Raw genomic sequence first — 22127 nt, 5'->3', positions numbered from 1 at the left:
GGCGCTGCTGCGCCTTCTTCACAACGCTGTCTGTGTGAGTGGACCAATTCAGTTTGTCCGTGATGTGAACACCGAGGAACTTAACTTACTACCCTCTCCACTACTGTCCCGTCGATGTGGATAGGGGGGTGCTCCCTCTGCTGTTTCCTGAAGTCCACAATCATCTCCTTTGTTTTGTTGACGTTGAGTGTGAGGTTATTTTCCTGACACCACACTCCGAGGGCCCTCACCTCCTCCCTGTAGGCCGTCTCGTCGTTGTTGGTAATCAAGCCTACCACTGCAGTGTCGTCCGCAAACTTGATGATTGAGATGTCTACTGCAGCCCTCATCCTCTATATACAACACCCGTTCTACCAGTCACGTTCTGTTAAAGGTCCCCAAAGCACACACATCCCTGGGTCGCGTCTTTTCAGTTCACTGCAACAAACACTCAAACTGAACAGTTTTTTTTTCATCTCAAACTCTTAATTCAAAGACTCAATCATGGACACTCTACTGACAGTTGTGGCTAATTTGGGCGATGTATTGTTGCCTCTACCTTCAGCCCCTTGTGCTGTCTGTGCCCAATAATGTTTGTACCATGTTTTGTGCTGCTACCATGTTGTTGTTGTGTTACTACCATGCTATGTTGTCGTTTTAGGTCTCTCTTTATGTAGTGTTGTGTTGTATCTCTTGTCGTGATGTGTGTTCTGTCCTATTTTAATATTTTATTTATTTATTTTATCCCAGCCCCCGTACTCGCAGGATGCCTTTTGCCTTTTGGTAGGCCGTCATTGTAAATAAGAATTTGTTCTTAACTGACCTGCCTAGTTAAATTTAAGTTAAATAAAACATATATATAAAAAACTCAAAGTCCCACAATGCAACGCTGAATTATTTTGTGCGCAGTTTTCCGGGCCGGGTAAGAGGTGGCAGTGTAAGGGACGTTGTATGACTTTGTGCCTGTGTTTAGCAGGCTAGTTAGGTCGTTTATTTGACAGGTGCTACATTTTCAGAGCCATGGAGGCCCTTATCCCTGTCATCAATAAATTACAAGATGTGTTTAATACAGTTGGCGCAGACATTATCCAGCTGCCGCAGATTGCTGTTGTTGGAACGCAGGTAAGAATCGCTGGCCAGCTAACTAGCATCCCTTCACCTAGTTTCATTCCCTTAACGTTAGCTATAGTACTGTTGTCTGTATCACGCAGTTCCACTTCGAGATATTTCATAGTACATTTACGTGTACTGTGTTTTCGATGAAAGGTTAGCTAACGTTACTATAGTTACCTTAGTTGTAGCAACTTAGTTAGCTAGCTAGATAGTTAGCTTGGCTAACGTTAGTGGCTATGAATCATGAGCTGCTAACTAGTTGGTTATAGCGAATTTGACAGGCAGTGGAACCTGGCTAACGTTAGCCCTGTGTAATGTTAAAATAGCTGTGCTCAGCAGAAGGTGCCATTGAAATGTAATGGCATCCCATGTCTCTAAATGTACGAATTACACATTGACTGATTTGTTTACACTGGCATCCCTCTCCTAGCCTTTGAAGACTTCAGTGGTTTTGATGAATGAAAACATCAAATAATTCTTCCAAGACATCCCTCCCAGTTCTAATTGCTTGAATTACCATTCATTATATGTCAGTTGGCAACCAACTGGTGTATTACCAACTGGACTGGAGTATGGACCTCAGTTCAGCTTTCATTTCAAGTTCTATTTTACCAACTGGCTACGCAGACGCACGAGCAGTGTGGGTGTACTGATTGAATGTACCATGCTGACCACACCGCCTGCGCCAGCGTTGCAAAATAAATATACACATGCTATTCAATCATTGCACCAACAGTGCTCGCGCGTATTAACAAGCGTCTGCGTAGCCAGACGCTAAAATAGAACTTGGTTCTATATGTGACGCTTGATGCGCTGCAAGTCCTGCCTCTCCCATCTCCTCATTGGTTTTTAGGAGCATATACCCACGTGGGTGATTCATATTTCAATGTTTAATGCTTTTAAGACCTGTCCCCAAATTAATATAGTTAGTTCAGAGTTCGTTTTGATATTTCAACCTGCGTGTCCTGATCGCGTGTGGGTGGACAAAATCTAAATGCGCAGGAGGACGAGCGGTCTGTTCAGCATGTAAGGGACTTCAGCTAAGTGTACCCCGTTTCCAGTGTGCCTGCCAACAGAGTAAAGATTGCCTCAAGATCGTACCTTCTTGAGGACAAAGTAACGAGGCTCCAAGGAGCAAGTAGTTGGACAGTTTTGACTTCTACCCAACAGCAACGGCTCACTTTGAGCAGACCAAGGTCTGCCGCAAACGCAAGTAAATTAGAGGCAAATTACTACCTCCTTAATTTGAGTTTTGGAAACAAGTGCTTTCATGAATGCAAAGTCAAATCTAACATTAATTTGACAAGCTGGATCCATTCTGGCCCCGGTGTTTGTAGACAGCTATGTTTAGTTATTACACCTAATTTAAAATGTTCATGCCTATGCTCCATTTTAAATTAGAGGCCTAGATTGTATTTGAAAACAGCTGTTATTTATTAATAAAACATTTCATACAAATTTCCTATAGGACAGGTTGTTCGCAAATTTTATTATACTAATATTATATTTTGAAGTTGTATTACTGTGTAGGGGTCTTGTTCTTCTAGGTTAAATGTATTTTCTTAAATTATATATTCATTTATGATTTATACCAGCGATTAAGACACAATGGGCAATTTTTTATTTTATAAACCTGTCATGTTGGTATAAGAACATTGTTCTACTTTATTTTATTACAGGCATATTTCTATTGTGTTAAAATGAATTACAATAATCTAAATGTGATTTTCGAGCACCTTGGGTGGATGCCCTAATGTGTTACACACCCAATGAAAATGGATGTCTGGTCATTTTAAATGTTGCCCATCACGTTGTCTGGTGCCAAATTCTCTTAACGGAAACCCTGACCAGGGGGCACTCTTCCATCTGGTCTAAGGATAGAGATCCCAATGCCCCAGGGCAGTGAAGGGGACGTTGCACTGCGTAGGGTGCCGTCTTTCGGATGTGATGTTAAACGGGTGTCCTGACTCTCTGTGATCATTTCAAAATCCCATGGCACATATCGTAAGAGTAGGGGTGTTAACGCCGGTGTCATGGCCCCCGAATCATCCCCCTTATTCCTAATTGGCATATCACTCCTCACCTCTCCATCTAAGAGCTTGTGTGGTGAGCATTCTGGCACAAAAATGGTTCCCCCTACTGTGTAAAGTGCTTTGAGTTCCTCAGTTGGTAGAAAAGCTCTATATAAATCCAATGAATTATTATCATCAAATAGGCTACACCTGTAATCTTCTCTCCACACACAGCTCTTGATGGCCTAGGTGTTACCTAATAGGTTTACACAAGCATGACATCCTCTCTGACACCTTCACTGGTCTGTCACCTTCGTTGTCACTATCTCAGCCCTTTGGCAACCGTCTGAACTGAAGGTGCCATGGCGACAAGAAGGCAGCCCCTTGGATGCTCCAAGTGTGTGTCTGCTCTGGTCTCGTTATTCATTAGTGCTTTTCCAAAAGGACAGATGCACACCGAGGGGATCTTTTGAGAAATCCTTGACCCCGTCAGTTCTATAATTGCCACACATGAATCGAGCCCAAGCTAAATTAGGTCAACCGCATCCAGGCGCAGGTGAGGTCGGTTGGTTCCAAATGATGTGAAACTATTTGACTTGTGATGAGTCATGGCTGTCGTAGCCTCAGTTGAACGATGTTTACTGCTAGCTCACTTTTACTTTCGCTCTGTAGGTGAGCATGCTATGTGTTTCTGTCTCCAGAGCAGTGGGAAGAGTTCGGTGCTAGAGGCTCTGGTGGGCCGAGACCTTCTGCCCCGTGGTACTGGTGTTGTCACCCGTCGGCCCCTCATCCTCCAGCTGGTCCACGTGGACCCAGAGGACCGCAGGAAGACCAGCGAGGAGAATGGTACTGTGAACACAACACTCACTGCTTTAGGGTGGCAAAATTCTGCGAATTTCCCCAAAAATTCCCAGGTTTTCAGAAAGCCTGGTTGGAGGAGCCCTCCTCTGCTTAGGCTATTCCCTTCTAATTCTGCAAGGGAATCCTCCAACCAAGGTTTTTGAAAAAGATGCCTCTGTACCTCTGCTGAGTGCAAACTTGAACTTTGGGAAAAGTCTGTGCAACTTCCAGCGTGCGTTTACTGTGAACACTGAGGCTGTACCCACTTTAAGTAAGTTAAAACAGTGTCCAAGTAGGCTACTGTAGCTATTTGATCATATTGTAGGCAATGGAGAAAATCCATCCCATAACATTTTAACATGGAAATAGCTGTTCTATCAATCAGCCTACAGTAGCACCCAATGTCTGGTGTTCAATGTAGGCCTACATTCCATGAAACTTTTGAAAAACACATGCAGGGCTTAACCTAAACCTGTTTATCCATGTGACTGAAAATGTTGTTGTGTTTGATGCAAGAAACCACTTGACAAAATAAAATGCATTATTATTCCCATACCATTTATTACAGAGAATCAGACAAATTATTCTACCCTCTGCCTATTGGCTATGTAACTTATTCAAGACTGTCTCAAAATACAACACTGCCCATTTGAGACAAAAAAAAAAGCTCTTTACCAGACTCGCTTTTCAAAGATGTTAGAAATGTACACGTTTTGTGTTCTTGTAGGAAGCAATCACACCCCTATTGTTGACTACAAATGATCTATAACTAGGCTAATAATTCATTAAATTGCAAAGGATACGAACAAAATGTGGCTACATGCAGCTCTTGCTTTGATCTCAAAACAAGCACATCAGCTCACGACCACTCATGCTGTAAACACAGTCCTGTTCAAAGTAAATGGCACAGATCCAGATATGGCAATGGTGAATTTGCATATAGACCTACTGCAGCTTTGATTGGTTATGCCGCACCGGTCTGTGTAGAGTACGGGCTGAGTCGTGCGTGTCGATGCAATCAAATCCTACTCCGATGCGTTCTGTTTACAACAAAATCTCTTGCATGGTTAGTTTTGCATACTAAGTCGTGTATAGTTCATTTTGTTTCGGTATGTTGCATTGAAAGTGGCTAATATTGCATTGATTCGCCACAGTAAAGGGAAACGTTGATAGTGTTAACAGGGAAAACTCTAGAAGTTGAGTGAAGTTCAACCTCGTGTTTCGGTGGGCTGACATTTCTTCTGCATGTCAGTCCCAGGGAGCTGTGCTGCACGGTGTCTCTACAGGGCACATGTTGTTGACCCCCCCCTTCCCTGACCCTCTCATGTCTACAGTCATTAGATGACTGTTTACATTCCTCTAGTTCAGACTTTGTCCTTCTGTGACTGCTGTTTTTTTTTTTTTGTGTGTCACTGTGTTGATAACTCGGCATATATTCAAGTCTGCAGCACTCCGTCTGAGTACTAGCTACTATCCAGCTAGTGTCCATAGTAGCTAGCTAATATACTGCAGTAAATACGGCAAGGTATAGACAAATAAATAGGCTTCCCCTTAGATTCTACTCACGTTATATCTAGAGGCTCCTAAATATTATTACTGAGCGATTAAGTCACAACAGCGTGCAATGTCATGTTACTCAATCCTCAATGTCATCCCAAGACATTTGAACACAAAACCAAGCCTGTGCCCTGCTGTTGTGAATAGTCACACACCGGATGGATCATGCCAAAAAAAGTACTGCATTGCTGCAGATGGCCATGGTGCAGGAGCTGCAGCTAGGCTAACGGCTAACCATTTTCACCTGTCATCTGATCTCTCCTGAACCACAGACCCCAATGCCTGGAAAAACGGGCGCTATTACAAAGGTCTCCTTTTCATTGTTTCTCCTTGCCTTTTTGTCTGTGTTCGATCATCAGCTTCTTACTCGAGGCCTGTCCCTTTTCATATGCCCCCCCCCCCCTTTCCATCCTGCCTATTGTTTTTGTAGACTTGATTAAGCTGCCAAACTTTGGCTTAACTTGATTCAGCGAATCAAGCCCAACAAGGTCAGTCTGGTGTTTCAGACAAAACACTTGATTGTCTGTATAAGGACATCCTGTATAAAATAAAAACTATTCCGGAGTGCATGATCGGTGTCAACTTTGTCAGAAATCATGGTAAGTATGACTTTTTTTAGGGGCAGATTTATACAAAAAAAATCAGCTGTCCTCAAACAGCTGATTTTGTTTTCTTAGTTTGGTAGGTAATTATTTGTTTAAATAATCCAACTAATACAGTGATTTATTAGTTGAAAGAATAACTTTGTTGTTTATCAAAGGTGTTTGGTAGCTAGGTAGTAGCGTATGCCTGTGCTCCCCGTAACGCACCAACCATGCTTTGGCTTGTCTCACATGCATATTATTTTTATTGACAAACAACATTTCTCACTGTATTGTTTGTTCAAGCCTCTGGGTTATTGGCCTGCAGGATGTATTGCCATCCCAGCTGAACAACTCAACCCGACACAATGACAGGATCAGCCGGTCCCAATTCACTCCCCTGGTCCCTAACCTTGCTTTACAGATCTGTAAGATGTACTTGATCTGTTGGAAGCTCCACCACTGCACTTTTAATGTCTATCCAGACCCTTCAGATATGCAAACATGGGTTAGGGCCACCGTAAAGGTATTAGGGAGTGAATTGGGACCTGCTCTATCATCACAACACTGGTCATTAAAGTACTACTCCAAATGACATCTGCCAGACCGGCTGGGGAATGGGAATGACACGGTCTTGTGTTTATGTTCCCATAGGCGTCGATGGAGAGGAATGGGGCAAGTTTCTACACACCAAAAGCAAGGTATGTCTCAGTAACCATTCCTCAGAGCTAGTTTCTGTGTTGGCTCAAAGCCTGCAGGTTGCTGACAAAGTGAAGCACCTCCTCCAACTATCTGTTCATCTCAGGGAGTTCCCTGCCCTTTCACTGTTACAAATAGACATGCAGTTTAAATACTTGATTGACCTGATTATAGGCATGCATGCAAAGCATTGTTTTGATTTACTGACTGAAGATCACTGGAAAAGCTATATGGGTTTTGTAGCTTTGTCTGGAGAGTTTGTTTGACAGCAATCCTTTTTAAATCACCTCAGGCACAGACCCTTTCAGTCGCGGGCAAAAAAAGACACAGGGGGATGTACAGCAGTACTGTCTTCTAGAGGGAATGGCCTAGAGCATAAAGTAGAGATGAGGGAATAGGGCGTAATATACAGTCGAGATGAGGGAAGAGGGCAGAGCACGCGGTCGAGATGAGGGAAGAGGGCAGAGCACGCGGTCGAGATGAGGGAAGAGGGCAGAGCACGCGGTCGAGATGAGGGAAGAGGGCAGAGCACGCGGTCGAGATGAGGGAAGAGGGCAGAGCACGCGGTCGAGATGAGGGAAGAGGGCAGAGCACGCGGTCGAGATGAGGGAAGAGGGCAGAGCACGCGGTCGAGATGAGGGAAGAGGGCAGAGCACGCGGTCGAGATGAGGGAAGAGGGCAGAGCACGCGGTCGAGATGAGGGAAGAGGGCAGAGCACGCGGTCGAGATGAGGGAAGAGGGCAGAGCACGCGGTCGAGATGAGGGAAGAGGGCAGAGCACGCGGTCGAGATGAGGGAAGAGGGCAGAGCACGCGGTCGAGATGAGGGAAGAGGGCAGAGCACGCGGTCGAGATGAGGGAAGAGGGCAGAGCACGCGGTCGAGATGAGGGAAGAGGGCAGAGCACGCGGTCGAGATGAGGGCAGAGCACGCGGTCGAGATGAGGGCAGAGGGCAGAGCACGCGGTCGAGATGAGGGAAGAGGGCAGAGCACGCGGTCGAGATGAGGGCAGAGCACGCGGTCGAGATGAGGGCAGAGCACGCGGTCGAGATGAGGGCAGAGCACGCGGTCGAGATGAGGGCAGAGCACGCGGTCGAGATGAGGGCAGAGCACGCGGTCGAGATGAGGGCAGAGCACGCGGTCGAGATGAGGGCAGAGCACGCGGTCGAGATGAGGGCAGAGCACGCGGTCGAGATGAGGGCAGAGCACGCGGTCGAGATGAGGGCAGAGCACGCGGTCGAGATGAGGGCAGAGCACGCGGTCGAGATGAGGGCAGAGCACGCGGTCGAGATGAGGGCAGAGCACGCGGTCGAGATGAGGGCAGAGCACGCGGTCGAGATGAGGGCAGAGCACGCGGTCGAGATGAGGGCAGAGCACGCGGTCGAGATGAGGGCAGAGCACGCGGTCGAGATGAGGGCAGAGCACGCGGTCGAGATGAGGGCAGAGCACGCGGTCGAGATGAGGGCAGAGCACGCGGTCGAGATGAGGGCAGAGCACGCGGTCGAGATGAGGGCAGAGCACGCGGTCGAGATGAGGGCAGAGCACGCGGTCGAGATGAGGGCAGAGCACGCGGTCGAGATGAGGGCAGAGCACGCGGTCGAGATGAGGGCAGAGCACGCGGTCGAGATGAGGGCAGAGCACGCGGTCGAGATGAGGGCAGAGCACGCGGTCGAGATGAGGGCAGAGCACGCGGTCGAGATGAGGGCAGAGCACGCGGTCGAGATGAGGGCAGAGCACGCGGTCGAGATGAGGGCAGAGCACGCGGTCGAGATGAGGGCAGAGCACGCGGTCGAGATGAGGGCAGAGCACGCGGTCGAGATGAGGGCAGAGCACGCGGTCGAGATGAGGGCAGAGCACGCGGTCGAGATGAGGGCAGAGCACGCGGTCGAGATGAGGGCAGAGCACGCGGTCGAGATGAGGGCAGACACAGTAATTTGCTCTGGTGCTTTAGGTCCTTCATGCGTGAACAGAGAAACCCTTGTGATGTGCTATACTGTAAATGGCATTGATGCAGTGGGTGATGGAGGATGTTTTTTTCTTTATCTTTATGATTACATTGTAAGATTTGATTATATTTAGACTTCTGTAGTGGTCTTTTGCGGTTGGGTCCAGATTATAGTAAATCACATTTACATTTGTCATATGCAGCTATGTAAAACAGAACTGAATCATTTCTTATACTGCGCATTATTCATAAACATGTTTTTGTTTTTAGATCTACACAGACTTCGATGAAATCAGGCTCGAGATCGAAGCTGAAACCGAAAGAGTTTCTGGCAATAACAAGGTATGTCAACAATAAAAGTATTTGATGCAAAGGTAGTCCAAAGCAATGTCGAACAGATTGCCAACTGCTGAGTTGACATTTCTTTGTTTTCTTCCAGGGAATCACTGATGAACCCATTCACCTGAAGATCTTCTCCCCTCACGTAGTCAACCTCACACTAGTGGATCTGCCAGGTATCACAAAGGTACACACAAAGCAAGGTGCTTTTATTTCAAATGTAAAAGCGACTTGAGTTGCTCAAGTGTGATCGAGTTGGTTTGAACCTGCCACAATACTTATTTAGCTGTCTGCGCTAACGCCTAGGCATTAGCTCTGGGCGCTAACGCAGGTCTTAGGTGATCTCAGTGCCTGGGATCCTATCTTTCATGCACTGAACCACCTCTTTCCAAGTTTATTGAGGGAGATAGAACTCCCAAGTATGGTTTGAACTATGATATGGGCAGGAATTAATTGTGTGTGTGTGTGTATGTTCTACCCAGGTCCCAGTGGGAGACCAGCCCAAAGACATAGAGGTGCAGATCAAAGACTTGATCGTGAAGCACATCTCTAACCCCAACTCTATCATCCTGGCTGTGACTGCGGCCAACACAGACATGGCCACCTCAGAGGCCCTCAAAGTTGCCCGCGAGGTCGACCCCGACGGTAAACACCTCAAATTGAAATCTCTTCTCTTCTTCACTGTCTCTCTCTCCTTTTTTGTTTGTCTATGCCTCTTCTTTTTGTGTGTCTGTCGCTCTCTCTGCCGGTCTCTGCATCTCTCCACCACTCTTGCTCTCTCTGTTAACCTTTATTGTCTGTCACCTACTGTTTTCTCTAATCCTTATATCAGACACGCCGTGGCGTACTCTGGCTTACAAAAACTCTTGATTACCTGGATGTAGGCCCAGGAGTTTTTCCTGACTATCTCACTTGACCAGGAAAACTCTAGCCTCTAGTTATAGGCTAAACTCCTGGCCATATTTGGAGGTAACTGTGGAAAGGTTTAGTTATCATGGCTGTGGATCTGGTCCCGTATTCATAAAGCTTCTCAAAGTAAGGTAGACGACCTAGGATCTGCCTTTCAGATCATAATGAATAAGATTTTATGGACGGGGGGGGACCTGATCCTAGATTAACACTCCTACTCTGATATGCTTTTTGACTATGGGTTCTGGGGGTTTGTGTCACTGTGTAGGCAGGAGGACGTTAGCGGTGGTGACCAAACTGGACCTGATGGACGCTGGGACAGATGCCATGGACGTTCTGATGGGCCGGGTCATCCCTGTTAAACTTGGCCTCATTGGCGTGGTCAACAGGTCTGCACCATGACACAATCATCTTCGGTCTCTAACATGTTGAATATAGCAAGGGTTCAGCCCTATGGAAAATCCAGTATGTAAGGGTGTTAGAAGCCAACAGTCACTTCGGATCAAAATGGGAAAAGGGCCAGCATCCCTTAGGTTTTGTTAGGATTTTCTTCTACTGTACTATGTACATTTTACTTTTGAGTCATTTAGCAGACTCTCTTATCCAGAGCGACGTAGTTCGTGCATTCATCTTAAGATGGCTATGTGGGACAACCACATGATTATCTGTCATAGAAAGTACATTTTTCCTCAAAGTTCCGGATAAGTTGCAGGGGTTTGATGGCACTAGCGGAGAGCCCAGCCAACAATGAGTTGCAGTAGTCCAGATGGGAGTTGACAAGTGCCTGGATTAGGACCTGCGCCACTTCCCTGTGTGAGGTAGGGTAGTAGTCTACTGATGTTGTAGAGGATAAACATGCAGGAGAGAGTCACTGCTTTGATGTTTGCAGAGAACGACATGGTGTTGTCCATGCTCACGGCAAAGTTGCACTCTCCGCGATGGAAAAGACTTGGAGCGGCCAGGGCTTCCACGGGAGGGAAAGTAGCTCCATCTTGTCGAGGTTGAGCCTGACACGCGTCTCTGCCAGGCACGCAGAGATGCGTGTCGCCACCTGGGTGTCAGAAGGGGGGGGGGGGAAGTTGTTGAGTGTCATCTGCATAGCAGTGATAGGAGAGACCATGTGAGGATATGACGGAGTAGAGTGTCTATATGGAGAACCGAGCCTTGGGGGACACCAGTAGTGGGAGCACGTGGTGCAGACAAAGATCCTATCCACATCATCTGGTAGGAGCGGCCTGCCAGGTAGGATGCAATCCAAGAGTGTGCAGGGCCTGAGACGCCCAGCCCTGAGAGGGTGGAGAGGAGGATCTGATGGTTCACTTGTGTCGGAAGGCAGTGAATAGATTTTAGGAGGATGAGAAGAGAGGAGCGAAAGTCAGCTTTGGCAGTGAAGAGAGTCTCCATGACACGGAGAAGAACAGTCTCGGTTGAGTGACCCGTCTTGAAGCCTGAGTGGTTAGGGTCAATAAGCTCGTTCTGCGAGGGAATTGGAGAGATGGTGTGCTTAAGTTTTTTGGAAAGAAAAGATGGGATACCGGTCTGTATTTATTATTTTTTTAATTACTTCGGGTCGAGTGTTGGTTTCTTGAGGAGGGGAGCGACTCTGGTCATTTTGAAGTCCGAGTGGGATGAGTTGCCAGTGAAAACCGGTGGTCAGGGATGAGGAATGGGAAAGATGGTCTGGAGAAGGGAGGCAGGGATGGCGTTGACCGAGCAGCTTGTCGGGTGGCTGGTCATCACTAGTCACGGTATTTCACCTAGAGAGAGAGAGAGGAGAAAGAGGTCAAGGCGTAGGGTAGTTCTGTGTGAGTGGGACCAGTGGACTCAATAGGCTGACTGAATGAGGAGCTGGTAGTAAAATAACTCAAACAGTCCTATCCTTCATGACTCTTCAGGAGTCAGTTGGACATCAACAATAAGAAGACAGTGGCCGACGCCATCCATGATGAATATGCCTTCCTACAGAAGAGGTATCCCTCCCTCGCCAACAGAAACGGAACCAAATACCTGGCTAGAACATTGAACAGGTATGAGCAATGTTCCGTCCACAAAAAAATGGACACTTAGCAAATTTCAGGTCTGCTTTAGAGCAAACTGGACTACCATCACAAACAATGGAGAAAATGCATCCCGTAACATTTTAACATAGAAATCGCTGTGTGTGGTGTTCAATGTCGGCCTACATTCCATGAAACTTTTGGGAAAACACATACAGGTTTCGACATTGACCTGTTTATCCACTTGTCCTTCAGACAAGGTGACTGAAAATGTTGTTGTGTTTGATGCAAGAAACCACTTTACAAAATGAAATGCATTATTATTCCCATACCATTTATTACAGAGACTCAGACAAATTATGCTACTTAGATTATTCAAGCCTGTCTCAAAATACAATGCTCCTTTAAGACAAAAAAAAGCCTATACCTGACTCACTTTTCAAAGATGTCCAGAAATGTACGTTTTGTGCTCTTGTAGGAAGCAATCACGCCCCTATTGCTGACTACAAATTATCTATAACTTGGCTAATAACTCACTAACTAGCAAAGGAAACGAACAAAATGTGCACACGTGGCTACATGCAGCTCTCACTTTGATCTCAAAACAAGCACATCTGCTCACGACCGCTCATCCTGTAAACACAGTCCAGTTCAAATTAAATGGCACAGATCCATATATGGCAATGGTCTATTTGCATATAGACCTATTCAGCTCTGATTGGTTATGCCGCACCGGTCTGTGTAGAGTACGGGCTAAGTCGTGCTGCAATAGAATCCTCCTTCGAAGTGTTCTGCCTACAGCAAAATCTTTTGCATAGTTAGTTTTGTTTCGATATGTTGCATTGAAAGTGGCTAATTTTGCATTGATTTGATCACAATTGCCACAGTACAGGGAAACGTTGATAGTGTTAACTAACAGGGGAAAACTCTAGAAAGTTTAAAAGTTAAATCTCGTGCTTTTCTCCGTGGGCGGATTTTTTTCCCTATGCGCGGCAGTCTTGGGGCTACTGCACGCACGCGCACAGTTTAGAAGGCACATTGGGAATGAGAAAGAAATAATATATTAGGCATACAAGGCCTCAACAGAAGAGTAATTTTGATGTTTAAAAACATCTGACCAACTCTGATTTTAGAGCGTAATGTCACTCTAGAAACTAACAACTATCATGTCTATTGCCCTTTCTACTTTCTCATTCTTCTCCTCGTTGCCAGATTGTTGATGCACCACATCAGAGACTGTCTCCCGGAGCTAAAGACTCGTATCAACGTGCTGGCGGCCCAGTACCAGTCCCTGCTGAGCAGCTACGGTGAACCTGTAGAGGACCAGAGCTCTACTCTGCTGCAGCTCATCACAAAGTTTGCTGCAGAGTACTGCCACACCATCGAGGGCACCGCCAAGTACATAGAGACAACCGAGCTGTGAGTAACCTCTTCTTTCTCTTGAAGGTCCAATGCAGCTGTTTTTCTCTCTCAAATCATTTCTGGGTAACAATTACGTACCTTTCAGTTATTGTTTTCAATTAAAATGGTCAAAAATAGCAGAGGGCAATTTCTCACGCAAGAATTTTGCTAGGACTGGGAAGGAGAAAATTGGCTGATATTGGCAGAGAGGTATGGAAATCTGTCTTATTGGTCTATTAACTAATTTACCACCTGGTGATGTCCCCATGGAAGACCTGATCTCCGTCCCACCGAACAAGCTGACATTTCAGACGGTCTTGTCAAACAGCTCTTACACTAAAAGGCATTATCATTTTCAAAATGTCGCAATATTATTCCAGCCTCATACCAATTATATAGAGAATATATATAGAATAACCTTTTTCAAACATCCTTGTACCTCTAGTTACCAGAAGGGGGCATACAAGTATAGCATCACAAGTCAACCAATTTGAAGCTTTTGCAGTCCAATGTAATGGGTAGATTATGTGGTCTAAATTAACTAGGCTAATACATTGATCACACATTTTAAACATTTTGTTGCATGTATATGTAACAGTGGACCGTTCTCTTTCAGGTGTGGTGGAGCACGAATCTGTTATATTTTCCATGAGACTTTTGGTCGGACGCTGGAGTCTGTGGACCCACTGGGAGGTCTGACCACCATAGACGTGCTAACGGCGATTAGGAATGCTACGGTGAGTGTGCAATGCTATATACTGTGTTGTGCGCTACTAAACTGAACAAAAATATAAACGCAACATGTAAAGTGTTGGTCCCATGTTTAATGAGCTGAAATAAAAGATCCCAGAAATGTTCTATCCACACAAAAAGCTTACTTCTCTAAAATCTTCGGCACAAATCCCTGTTAGCATTTCTCCTTTGCCAAAATAATCCCTCCAACTGACAGGTGTGGCATATCAAGAAGCTGGTAAAACAGCATGATCATTACACAGATGCACCTTGTGCTGGGGGACAATAAAAAGCCACTCTAAAATGTGAAGTTTTGTCACACAACACAATGCCACAGATGTCTTATGTTTTGAGGGAGTAGGTAATTGGCATGCCAACTGCTAGAATGTCCACCAGAGCTGTTGCCAGATAATTGAATGTTCATTTCTCGACCATAAGCCGCTTCCAACGTCATTTTAGAGAATTGGCCTCACCACCGCAGACAACGTGTAACCACGCTTGTCCAGGACTGCCACATCCGGCTTCTTCACCTGCGGGATTGTCTGAGACCAGCCACCCGGACAGCTGATGAAACTGAGGAGTTTTTCTGTCTGTAATAAAGCCCTTTTGTGGGGAAAAACAAATTCTTATCTCCTGGGCCTGGCTCCCCAGTGGGTGTGTCTGGCTCCCAAGTGGTTGGGCCTGTGCCCTCCCATGCCCACCCATGGCTGCGCCCCTGCCCAGTCATGTGAAATCCATAGATTAGAGCCTAACACATTTATTAATTTCCTTTTTATGAACTGTAACTCAGTAAAATCATTGAAATTGTTGCATTTTGTGTTTTATATTTTTGTTCAGTATGTTTATCTATACAGACTCACATATTTAGCTGTATGGGATAGCAGGTAGCTTAGTGGTTAGAGCGTTGGGCCAGTAACCAAAAGGTTGCTAGATCGGATCCCCGAGCTGACAAGGTAAAAATCTGTCATTCTGTCCATGAAGAAGGCAGTTAACCCACTGTTCCCTGGTAGGCTGTCATTGTAATTAAGAATTTGTTCTTAACTGACTTGCCTAGTTAAATTAAAAAATAAATAAAAAATGTTTGCAGAGTAGAATAATGGAATGTTGAGTGGTTTGATAATCAGTTTAGGTGTTTTCGTTTCTTTGAGATTGGATAAGAATAACTTTATCGACTCCGTGATTTATTGTGAGTTGCGTGTTGTTAGCCAGAGAGACTGTTGGGTAATGTAGTCTCTGTCTGTCTGTGTGTGTGTAGGGCCCGCGGCCTGCCCTGTTTGTGCCCGAGGTGTCGTTTGAGCTGCTTGTGAAGAGACAGGTGAAGAGACTGGAGGATCCCAGTCTGCGCTGTGTAGAGCTGGTCCACGAGGAGATGCAGAGGATCATCCAGCACTGCTCCAACTACAGCACACAGGTAGACTAGACACGCACACACAGCAACTACAGCACACAGGTAGACTAGACACGCACACACAGCAACTACAGCACACAGGTAGACTAGACACGCACACACAGCAACTACAGCACACAGGTAGACTAGACACGCACACACAGCAACTACAGCACACAGGTAGACTAGACACGCACACACAGCAACTACAGCACACAGGTAGACTAGACACGCACACACAGCAACTACAGCACACAGGTAGACTAGACACGCACACACAGCAACTACAGCACACAGGTAGACTAGACACACACACACAGCAACTACAGCACACAGGTAGACTAGACACGCACACACAGCAACTACAGCACACAGGTAGACTAGACACACACACACAGCAACTACAGCACACAGGTAGACTAGACACGCACACACAGCAACTACAGCACACAGGTAGACTAGACACGCACACACAGCAACTACAGCACACAGGTAGACTAGACACGCACACACAGCAACTACAGCACACAGGTAGACTAGACACGCACACACAGCAACTACAGCACACAGGTAGACTAGACACGCACACACAGCAACTACAGCACACAGGTAGACTAGACACGCACACACAGCAACTACAGCACACAGGTAGACTAGACACGCACACACAGCAACTACAGCACACAGGTAGACTAGACACGCACACACAGCAACTACAGCACACAGGTAGACTAGACACGCACACACAGCAACTACAGCACACAGGTAGACTAGACACGCACACACAGCAACTACAGCACACAGGTAGACTAGACACGCACACACAGCAACTACAGCACACAGGTAGACTAGACACGCACACACAGCAACTACAGCACACAGGTAGACTAGACACGCACACACAGCAACTACAGCACACAGGTAGACTAGACACGCACACACAGCAACTGCAGCACACAGGTAGACTAGACACGCACACACAGCAACTGCAGCACACAGGTAGACTAGACACGCACACACAGCAACTACAGCACACAGGTAGACTAGACACGCACACACAGCAACTACAGCACACAGGTAGACTAGACACGCACACACAGCAACTACAGCACACAGGTAGACTAGAGACGCACACACAGCAACTGCAGCACACAGGTAGACTAGACACGCACACAAAGCAACTACAGCACACAGGTAGACTAGACACGCACACACAGCAACTACAGCACCCAGGCAGCCTGTTCATTCACATCAACAACACTTGCTTTGACTCTTGACATCTGGCCACAGTGACTGATGAGTGTTGTATCTCTCTCTCTCTCCAGGAGCTGTTGAGGTTTCCAAAGCTCCACGATGCCATAGTAGAAGTGGTCACGTCCCTCCTCAGGAAACGGTTACCGGTCACCAATGAGATGGTGACACGTTTTTCGGTTTACACTGCATTTGAAATGGATTATTCTTGAATGTTCTCTGCTCCACTTGTAGTGTGTTTGCTTATCTTTAGTGCACTCATTCCAACTCCTCCTCAGGTTCACAACCTGGTGGCCATAGAGTTGGCCTATATTAACACCAAGCACCCTGACTTTGCTGATGCCTGTGGCCTCATGAACAACAACATAGAGGTAAGAAATTCACAGCTTTTAGAAATGGCTTTATTCTGTGTTTTCTAACTTTCTTATACAGTACACGAAGTGTTGTAATCGTGTTGTTAATAATTAGCAGTAACGGTTGTCTCCTAGGAACAGAGACGCAATAGAATGAGAGAGCTTCCGTCCTCAGTTCCCAGGGAAAAGGTAACAGAACACACTGAAGACTCTCCCTCTTTCATTGTGCTTTTGATTTGTCGAATTGCTACAACGATTGTTTCTTTACTGCGCCAAGTGACGATTTCTACCTTTTACAGCAGAGATATAAGCCATGTTGTTGTTTTGTTTCCACACCAGACTGTCGCAGCTCATTCAGTAAAGTTGTTCTTCCGTTGCTGGCTTTTTAGGTCCTATTTTCGAACTCTGTCCACTCTTCCTCCTCTCTCTCTCTCTCTCTCTCTCTCTAGTCCTTTAAGGGCCCAAGTGGTCAGTCTCTCTCCCCCACTGAGCTTTCTCCCCCCGAAGGAGAGGGACCCAAGGTGTGTCACTGTGTGCCACTCACCCACCCAATGCCTGCATGGCCCTGCCTGCATCCTACCTCAACCAAGATTGGGGCCCATTCCATTTCAGGAAGTTAACTGAAAGTCCTGTTTTCATTAGTTCCTTAAAATGTCAGTTAATTTCCTGAATTGACTGAATTGCAATGGACTTTCCACTGACCCACCCTCATACTTCCCTCTGCAACCCTGTAGACGATCTTACTTTGTGTAGGGCGCACTTCTGAATTCCCCTTATCTGTTCCCCTTCAATGTCCCACAGATATGTTTTAATAAGTTGATGAGCCCCCCACCCTAACTAACTCCACCCCCCCTGAGGATGAACTTTGATTCTGTCATTACATTCCCCATCGTACACCTCTTTCCGGCATGTGTACTTCTATAAGGAGGAAGGGTCCTGGAGTGATCTCTTTGTACAATATGGCCCTGCCGCCGTCAGAATGCCATTTTTTTAAATCCAAAAAGTCAGTATATGTATCTACAGACATGACTGTGTAGTCTGTAGATGTTACATCATACACGCCTAGGTGATGTAATAGCCCTGACAGAAGCATGCTCCGTCTTTGGGAATAAATTCTAACGAGCATATTGATTGTGGCCGTCTTGAGCAGTTCTTTCTTGTCAAATCGATTTTTTTTTTTTTTAATCTCAAGGAGACACCTGTGTAAGTAAAGGATGAATCGATAACGGTGAATGAACCACTAGACGAGATCTCTAACCAGTCTGTTTATTTCCTTGTCTCCAGGCTGCAGGTGGGGGTCCTCAGGGGGACCAGGATGGAGGGACGGGGAACTGGAGGGGCATGCTGAAGAAGGGAGATGAGGGGATGGGTAGCGATAGATCCATGCTCCAGACCTCCAACCCTGCCAGCCCTCAGAGGGGCCACGCTGTCAACCTGCTGGATGTGGTGGGTAATCTCTTCTAGTCAGATACTCGGCCCCAATTCTATCACTATACCTTTTTGACGTTTGCAGAAGTGTGATCTTGGTTAACCCGAAACTAAAGTGCTCGAAGTCCAAACAAGTTCCATAGCACCGCAATGTCAATGACCTCTGAGAAGTAGCACGTCAGTGATTGGTCTGTTTGACTCTTGTGTATCCCCCCCCAGCCTGTTCCCGTTTCCAGGAAGCTGTCTTCTCGAGAGCAGCGGGACTGTGAGGTCATCGAGAGACTCATCAAGTCCTACTTCCTCATCGTCAGGAAAAACATCCAGGATAGGTATGGTGCTGCTCTGCTTGACTTGCTGTTAAGACTCCCTCTCCTGTGGTTTCTGTGTTTCTTTCTCCTTTCTACTTGGCGCCGTCTCGATTGCTTAAAGATCTGCACTTAAAAAGAAATAAAATTGGACTCTTTTCTCAATCTCACACTCTTTTTCTCTCATCCACCCTTTGTATACTTTTCTCTCCCTTTGCGCTCCGCCCTGCAGCGTGCCCAAGGCGGTGATGCACTTCTTAGTGAACCATGTGAAAGACAGCCTGCAGAGTGAGCTGGTGGGTCAGCTGTACAAGGCAGGTTTGTTAGATGACCTGCTCACTGAGTCTGAAGACATGGCCCAGAGACGCAATGAGGCTGCAGACATGCTCAAGGTAGTGTGTGTGTGTGTGTGTGTGTGTGTGTGTGCTTTTTCAGGACCCTGTCTAAGATCATTCGTAAAAATCCAAATAACTTCACAGATCTTCATTGTAAAGGGTTTAAACACTGTTTCCCATGAACCATAAGCAATTCATGAACATGTACCTGTGTAAGCGTCGTTAAGACGCTTACAGACGGTAGGCAATTATGGTCACAGTTATGAAAACTTGGGACACTAAAGAGGCCTTTCTTCTGACTGAAAAACACCAAAAGAAAGATGCCCAGGGTCCCTGCTCATCTGTGTGAATGTGCCTTAGGCATGCTGCAAGGAGGCATGAGGACTGCAGATGTGGTCAGGGCAATGGCCATACTTTGAGATGCCTAAGACAGCGCTACAGGGAGACAGGACGGACAGCTGATTGTCCTCGCAGTGGCAGACCACATGTAACAACACCTGCACAGGATCGGTACATCCGAACATCACGCCAGCGGGGCAGGTACAGGATGGCAACAACAACTGCCCGTGTTCTACCAGGAATGCACAATCCCTCCATCAGTGCTCAGACTGTCCGCAATAGGATGAGAGGCTGGACTGAGGGCTTGTAGGCCGGTTGTAAGGCAGGTCCTCACCAGACATCACCGGCAACAACGTCGCCTATGGGCACAAATCCACTGTCGCTGGACCAGACAGGACTGGCAAAAAGTGCTCTTCACTGACGAATCGCAGTTTTGTCTCAGCAAGGGTGATGGTTGGATTTGCGTTTATCGTCGAAGGAATTAGCGTTACACCGAGGGCTGTACTCTGGAGCGGGATCCATTTGGAGGTGGAGGGTCCGCCATGGTCTGGGGCGGTGTGTCACAGCATCATCGGACTGAGCTTGTTGTCATTGTAGGCAATCTCAACGCTGTGCGTTACAGGGAAGACATCCTCCTTCCTCATGTGATACCCTTCCCGCAGGCTCATCCTGACATGACCCTCCAGCCATACTGCTCGTTCTGTGCGTGATTTCCTGCAAGAGCCAGGATCTCAATCGTATTGGGCACGTCTGGGACCTGTTGGATCGGAGGGCGAGGGCTAGGGCCAGTCCCCCAAGAAATGTCCGGGAACTTGCAGGTGCCTTGGTGGAAGAGTGGGGCAACGTCTCACAGCAAGAACTGGCAAATCTGGTGCAGTCCATGAGCAGGAGATAAATTGCAGTACTTAATGCAGCTGGTGGCCACACCAGATACTGACTTTTGATTTTGACCCTCCCCCTTGGTTCAGAGATGCATTATTCCATTTCTGTTAGTTACATGTCTGTGGAAATTGTTCAGCTTATGTCTGTTAAATCTTGTTATGTTCATACAAATATTTACACATGTTAAGTTTGCTAAAAATAAACGCAGTTGACAGTGAGAGGACGTTTCTTTTCTTGCTGAATTTATATGAAAGTTTTGACCCCCTCTCCATCCTATGTCCACAGGCCTTGCAGAAAGCCAGTCAGGTGATTGCTGAGATCAGAGAAACACACCTGTGGTGAGGGCCTCTACCTCCATACGCTCTCCCTCCCACATGGACAGTATGCCCTACACTCTTCCCCTAAGCCCTGTTCTCTCAAACCTACCTGGACTGCAGTGCAGAGATGGCCAACTTGAAAATGCACTGGTGTCAATTGGTTTAAAGGGTCTCAATTCTCCCATCCTTCTCCTGAAGTGTGCACTTGCACACTCCCCGTCTTGGATTTAAAGCGGTCGATTAGTGCAAGCATTGGCAGGAGGGAGCTTCCCCCATTTGTTAATTCCATAATGGGGAGTGTAGAAGTGCACACTTCTGGAGATGAGTGGAGAATCGGGAGGCACGTTTTGAATATAGTTTTATGATGTATTATGCAGTCTTGAGCTACACGAAGGGCAGTACATATCTTTGCCTGCACCACAAACACACACACACACAGGAGCGCTCCTGTCCAAAGTATCTTTCATATGTAAGTAAAGTAAATACCATGTAAGGTGTGAGGCATACCTAATGAGGAATGTTTGTCCCTAAATGTAGAGTTAAAATAAAGCTAGAAATGGCAAACCTTATAGATGTTTACTGTAGTCTCTGGCTGGATGCTGTGTTTTAAATGCTGTCTGTTTTGATCATGGTTGCCTATCTACATGTAGTGTCGCTGTCTATGCTACTGTTGAACATGTCAACTCTCTCATTTGCATTGATTTTCCCAGAGAGAGAAATACCACTCTTTCACATATAATACTTTTGGGGTAACTTTTTGTGTGATTGATGCGTTTTTCACCTAACATGTAAATGTATCATACACCTAACCATGCTACACCCAGTCTCGTATGTTTAGTTTACTCCTGACCATGCCTAAACACTAAATGTGTTTACAACTACTGACTTAACTATGGCCCATGTATATATTTTTTGTTTCTCGGTGTATCTCACTGGCGAATTAAAATTTGGTATAGTAGTATGTGAATTTAGGGAACACCCACAATATCAATGTGCACTGAGTAAGGCCTAATATGGAGTTACTCCCCTCTTGCCCTCAATTTGTCAGGGCATGGACTCTACAAGGTGCCGAAAGCGTTCCACAGGTATGCCGGCCCATGTTGACTCCAATGCTTCCCACAGTTGTCAAGTTGGCTGGATGTGCTTAGGGTGGTGGACCATTGCTGATACACACGGGAAACTTAAGCGTGGAAAAACCCTGCAACATTGCAGTTCTTGACACTCAAACCGGTGAACGCCTGGTACCTACCATACTCGGTTCAAAGGCACTTAAATATTTTGTCTTGCCCGTTCACCCTCTGAATGAAACATACGCAATCTGTCTCAAGGCTTAAAAATCCTTTAAACTGTGTTAAACTACTACTAGTTTGTTGTAGCAATCAATTGTCCCATTAACATTAGCAACATATTTCATACGTCACCATATCAG

General features: G+C 46.3%; 1 protein-coding gene across 4 annotated transcripts; it reads left to right on the top strand.

The window, feature by feature from the left end:
• Positions 1–876: 876 nt before the first annotated feature.
• On the top strand, positions 877–21267 carry LOC129866672 (dynamin-1-like protein). 4 transcript variants are annotated; one of them, XM_055939458.1, is made up of 20 exons: positions 877–1101; positions 3806–3950; positions 5774–5809; positions 6737–6783; positions 8994–9065; positions 9163–9249; positions 9545–9707; positions 10240–10360; positions 11867–11998; positions 13181–13387; positions 13986–14106; positions 15357–15512; positions 16814–16903; positions 17018–17110; positions 17228–17281; positions 17542–17613; positions 18377–18538; positions 18740–18849; positions 19058–19217; positions 20667–21267. In XM_055939458.1, the coding sequence occupies exons 1-20, from the start codon at positions 1000–1002 to the stop codon at positions 20721–20723; spliced, it is 2187 nt and encodes a 728-aa protein (XP_055795433.1). In that variant the 5' UTR covers positions 877–999; the 3' UTR covers positions 20724–21267. The 4 variants fall into 4 exon arrangements, with proteins under 4 accessions (XP_055795433.1, XP_055795434.1, XP_055795435.1 ...); XM_055939459.1 differs by lacking the exon at positions 5774–5809; XM_055939460.1 differs by lacking the exon at positions 17542–17613.
• Positions 21268–22127: the final 860 nt, after the last annotated feature.

Source organism: Salvelinus fontinalis, chromosome 12 (genome assembly GCF_029448725.1).
Source record: "Salvelinus fontinalis isolate EN_2023a chromosome 12, ASM2944872v1, whole genome shotgun sequence".
Classification (NCBI taxonomy): Eukaryota; Metazoa; Chordata; class Actinopteri; order Salmoniformes; family Salmonidae; genus Salvelinus; species Salvelinus fontinalis.
Note: the sequence above shows the minus strand (reverse complement) of the source record. Positions and strands in the feature narration are given on the sequence as shown.